The sequence below is a fragment of the Nicotiana tabacum genome, chromosome 9 (assembly GCF_000715075.1).
Source record: "Nicotiana tabacum cultivar K326 chromosome 9, ASM71507v2, whole genome shotgun sequence".
Taxonomy (NCBI): Eukaryota; Viridiplantae; Streptophyta; class Magnoliopsida; order Solanales; family Solanaceae; genus Nicotiana; species Nicotiana tabacum.
Genome location: NC_134088.1, coordinates 123,815,624 through 123,821,186, shown reverse-complemented (window position 1 = coordinate 123,821,186; position 5,563 = coordinate 123,815,624). Strand labels below are relative to the sequence as shown.

General features: G+C 34.8%; 1 protein-coding gene across 1 annotated transcript; it reads right to left on the bottom strand.

The window, feature by feature from the left end:
* Positions 1-642: 642 nt before the first annotated feature.
* Positions 643-3,283, bottom strand: LOC107771054 (FT-interacting protein 3-like). The gene has a single exon (XM_016590381.2). It carries the CDS (start codon positions 3,095-3,097, stop codon positions 791-793), a length of 2,307 nt encoding a protein of 768 aa, XP_016445867.1. The 5' UTR covers positions 3,098-3,283; the 3' UTR covers positions 643-790.
* Between the last annotated feature and the right edge of the window lie 2,280 nt (positions 3,284-5,563).

The following is a 5,563-nucleotide window of genomic DNA, read 5'->3' as shown; positions in this document are numbered from 1 at the left end:
AAATCTATTTTGTGATGCATTTTTACTTTTTTGTGACGAGATCAGTCACCATAATACTAATATTAAAACAAATTAGCTTTTGTGGCGACTAAAATCGATACAAAAAGTAAACAAATGCGCCACAAAATAGATTTAAGGTACGATATTTGAACAAATGACGACTTACCATAAATCAATTTTGTGTCTACTTTGTGGCGTTGTCGCCACAAAAGATAATAATAAAATAAATGAGCTTTTGTGATGACTAAGCTTGACAAAAAAGTATATAAATGCGCCCAAAATAGATTTAAGGTACATCGCTTTTTAAAAATGGCGACCTATCTGAAACCTATTTATCACGTATTTATTTACTTTTTGTGGCGAGCTTAGTCGCCACAAAAGTTAATAATAAAATAAATTAGCTTTTGTGGCGACTAAGTTCGGCACAGAAAGTAAACAAACACGCCATAAATATCTGTAAGGTAGGTCGCTATTCAAAACAACAACATATAATTTGCCGCTGAAATTATCACTTATTTTAGCGATTCGGCACTTACTAGGTGAAATGCACATTCATATCTTATGGTAAGCTGCTTGTATGGATCTCCTAAAGTCTGAAGTTATAGACAGTTTCATATTCATTTTCTAAAGAGCAATAAAGATTCAGATTTATAAATACATTACACATTAGCAGCTTGAGAGAAGTCTAATTACAAAAGGATAAATTTAATAAGCTAGAACTAATAGATCATTTCCTGCATTTTCTACCTTCAGAAGTCAGTAGAAACCAAATATTTGCTTAGCTATAAGTCTACAACATGCAGTCTGCTCTTGCAGGCAGCCTTTTGAAGAAATTAGTAGACAATGAAGGAAGTTTTTGGCGAAACCTCGGATGCCTTAACAGATAGAATCCAGTGAGAAGTGCGACGATTTGGAATGGTGTGACATACATGGCTATTGCAGCAAATAAACAGAACGCCACAAACAACGCCGACGCCCTTGGATCTCTCCAACTCAACAGGGAATGGAACCTTTCCCCCTGAGTTGCCAAGTCTCCAATGACGGTCTGAACCCTGCCTCCAACGCTTCTCAAACGATCATATCTCATTCTCACCTTATCCGAACCCCTGGTTGTTGGAAATGTATCGAACTCTTCATCCAAATCGTCGGGAAAAACAGCATGAGCATGTGAAAGATGGATGTCCATATGAGGAGGATGTCTTGGTTTCAATCTATAGTGCCAAATACCAATGAAGAAAAGGTAAAGAAAGAATGTTGGAACTATTAGTTCAGGGTATAGGACTAATATTACAAAGAGTATGTGAATCAGAATGGTGGTGAGTGGATTCTTCCAATGGCATATTTGATCAAACCATTTTCCAATAGCCATTAGTGGACTAACAACATACATTAATCTGAAGAAATTAGCTTTAGCTCTCCTTATACTCCATATATGTGAGCCAACATCTAGCATGTACTCCACAACCTCTTTGTTCAATGGTGGTTCTGCTCGGCCTAACCTCGTCGATAGTATTTGAGTAGTTTGGAACCTCAGAAAATCCTGCTGACTGATAGACAAGGGATGAGCATAATGCATCTTTGGAAACAATGGTTGAGTATATTTAGTAAGCATATTGATATAAGACGTACACGAAAACCTCACAGCTAATTGTACTTCTCCCATCTTTTTAACACCTGAGGGTTGCAAGACAATGAGAGGGTAGGAATGTGTGTAAACCTTTTCGGTTTCAAGGGTGGAGAGCCTAATCCTCACCTTTCCAATGCTTGAACATTTCCCCCCTTGTAGATATCCGTTATCGAATACCCCTACTGTCATCACGGTACAAGGATCGTGTACTTCCCAAGTGTACTGCTCATTCCATTTTGGTGACAAACTATCGATGATTGTCCTTGTACGAACCCATTTTTGCCCGTACTTAGCTACACAATAGGCATCTGTCGTTCCTCGGCCATCCTTGGACTTCATAGCTGACAATCCTGTTGCACTGATAATCCCCAATTCAAGTAGTCCAATGCTGGATTTCCACAAAAGCTTTGATGTTGGCTTGAAATCGCTGCTGTAATGTATCGATTCATCCAACACGTGATATCCACCATCTAAACTGAGCCTCAGATGAATCTTACTAGCAAATTTTGTCTCCTTTTTCTCCCCTTCTACAACTGTATATTTCTCAAGATTGTGCCATTTAGAAGGGACAGGTTTATTGTCAAGCCTTCTAGGAACAGTGCTAAAAGGGAGCACACACTTTCCTAAGAACTCAAAGTTTGATCCAACTTTATCCTCCACATTAATAACTAAAGGCTCTTCAAATGGTTCAGCTACTACAAAAACCAAATCCTCGTTCCACATTGGATTGACACTTTTTATTGGAGAAATTTTAGTTTTCAAGGCCTGATTTCCACATATAACCTTCACACAACATTCCGGTTGGCGATTCTTTTCACTTGGGAGCAAATCTTGACATTCAATAACATTAACTCTAATATACCAAAGTCTAGGGGATAAATATACCTTTCCTCTAATTCTTGAAATCCCCTCACTTCCCACAGCTGCTGCATCTGAATGCCATGCATCAGAAAACGCCTCGTCCGCTTGAGTTCCTTTCCAAACAGCAAGCATAATCTCCCCTTTTTTCAACTTTTCACCTCTTTTATCCTCCAATCTATACCATTGTGGGGCTAATGAACTATCTGGTGGAACTCTTCTCGGTACATCAACGAGATCAAAGATGACTCGTCCGATCAAATCATCCAACACAACATCCTTATCTTTCAGACAAACTTCAATGAAAGAAGCCTGAAGTCGATCCTGAGAAAAGGCGAACACATAATTCCATTCGGGGTTGGTTTTCTTCTCGAAATGCTTTGTGACACCCTTGTAGTTCCCAACCTTTACTTCAACATAAGGATCACAACTTCCTGTGACATCCTTTGTCAACTCTTTTGCCTTGACAACGCGAACATATAGATATTCCATCTGCTCGACGAGGTCATAGGCAACAGTTACCTTATCCCCTCCAATCATCACACCTGATCCAACTATTTTTGGAGCTGTTTGCTTTAGAGCAAACTCTTCTTGTATTGGACCTTTCTGCATTTTTCCTTCTTCGTATATTTAGAAGGATATGAACAAGTTGTATCTTCTTGGACAGTAATTAGTTCCTCAATGTTCAATAGTCTGAATTTGCAAATGATCAAGAATTGAAGTGAATTAGAACTAGAATACTTTCCTTCTGCTTAAAAACATAGGAGAACATAAAAATGCCAAAAACAATTATTTGTTTTGTTACTGTTTAATGATGAGCTTTAAGAAAAATTATTGTTATAGTAACAAGAAGAAGAATACTATTTTTTCAAATATCTTGAAAACAACTTTTGCATTGAGTATAGAAATGGAGATAGATGATAAAAATAAGTAAGCTACTCTAGTAAGAAAGTTTCAGTATAATTATATAAAAATTGATTTTTTTTTTTTCCAAATTTTTAGCATGTTAGAAAAGTTAAGAGTGGGGGAAAGGAGGGAAAAACAGATGACTTACCTCAAGAAGCAGTTGAAAAGGACAATAGAGTTGTTTTGGGTAGTTATAACTACAGCAGAATTAGTAGAAATTTTGGTATGGACCAATTTGTAATTAACAGAAAGTTCTGGGGCTGAAGTAGAAATAAAGAAAACGTACACAACAATTTGTTGTAGAATGAGTCTTGGATTACATGGTTATGTAATCTGCAATTCTGCATATGATCTTTAGAAGATACAGAAAAAAAAACTAATGTGATCCGTGTGGGTATCATATTTTGCATATATCACCCTTTTTCAAAGAGGACCATGTCCTATATTGAGAAAAAAAAATGATGTGTTGTAAGAACATGTCACGGGTCGAATTCTATAGGTTGATGAATCAGGTGCGAATAAAGTTAGAGGGACGGGTTCATTATCCGTCGAGTTTGAAGCTGTAAACGAGATATTGGACTAATTACATGAATGGCAAAGTTTGTAGTTTGGGTAAAGAACTCACTATCATATTCAGTGAAATAGACAATATTAACATTTGACTTAAATGATGTTAACGCATGCTATAATAAATATATTTATCAGTTAATTAGGTATCGGATTTCTTATTCATTTTTTGTTTGCTTAAGTTAGTTCTCAGTTATTGGGATTGTCAAGTTATGTAAGACTGAAAACGTGAATCATTTTCAAGGGAAAGAGTATGTTGTCAATATTAAGTTGTGCTCGATCGGCTAAATAAATTCTCGATTTCTTAAGTCCATATCGTTCCATTAAGAGAATATATATGTTCTTTTTTTTGTCTTTTTTTCTTTTTTCTTTTTTTTTGTGAAAGAGAATATATATATGTGCTTATTGGATCAGCTATCGAGAGGTATTGCTATAGGTCTTTGTCACACTACTTGTGGAACCAATCAATGAACAATATCTAATTTTTAAATTAAACAATCATACATACCGGTGAAATTATACATCGTCTAATTGTTATCTTGAAATGGTACATGTATTATTTATTATCTTGAAATGGCACATGTTGATAGCTTATGGAATAGTTACTATCAGGATTATTTTTTAATAAATTAAGAGATCCTGTTGTTTGGAATTATAGATCGCCAAAGTGTTATCTAGGAATCACTCATGTATTATTTATGATCGTCTAAATGATCTCTGGCTAATCGCTTATTAGTTATTACCATGTTCATTTTTTATAAAATGGAAGATTATCATGATGAATTCATAGATCGCCTATGTGTAATCTACAAAACGCCCGTGTATTATATACTACATCTTAGGCGATTCAACTTCATAGTATAGAAATCAAAAGAATTATATACGAAATGTCAATACTTTGGGTAAACAATAACTTATGAATTTATATTTCGCTCCGAAAGTACTAAACCTATTACCTGCTACATCCGTCTTTGAGGAGAATAACATCTTAAATTTAGAATATTTCAATGTTTTTTATTTTTATGTTGACTATATATCACATAGTGCATGACTATATTTATATTTTATACTTCTAAAGAAATTACTTGAGAACATTACTTCATGTACATGGGGAAGTTAGTCCACATATTAAAAGAACGAGTCTATAATAAGAATGCCTTGTTCCTAACAACTTTTTATTTCCCTTTTTCTTATCTAAAATTTACAAATACGAGGACTTTTTTTTTTTTAAACAATAACTTGCTCCTTCTGACATTAAATTTTCTGAAGAAGGAATTTAATTGGTCCATACTTTAAAACTTTCAATTCAAATAATTTTGATACGAGAGATTGCTTTCAAAATGGGTCCAAAATCAACTACTTGACTCAATTAGTAATGTGCTGTTTGTTCACTTCTCAATCAATATTCTTCATGATTTGGTAAGAAAATGTCTATAACTTTCTTTATTTGTATCTCAAAGTCACTTCCCTATATAGATCATAAAAATTATGAGGAAGAATTGATGTGAGGTGTCGTTGGTTTTAATACAAATAATTGTTTTCCTATCTACTCTCCTTTTTATCTTCTTATAGCAAGAAATATGTAACGACTCAGCCGGTCGTTTT

What these genes read in the sequence shown, in the direction of transcription:
- LOC107771054 (XM_016590381.2), bottom strand. Translation starts at nt 3,097, where the DNA reads ATGCAGAAAGGTCCAATACAAGAAGAGTTTGCTCTAAAGCAAACAGCT.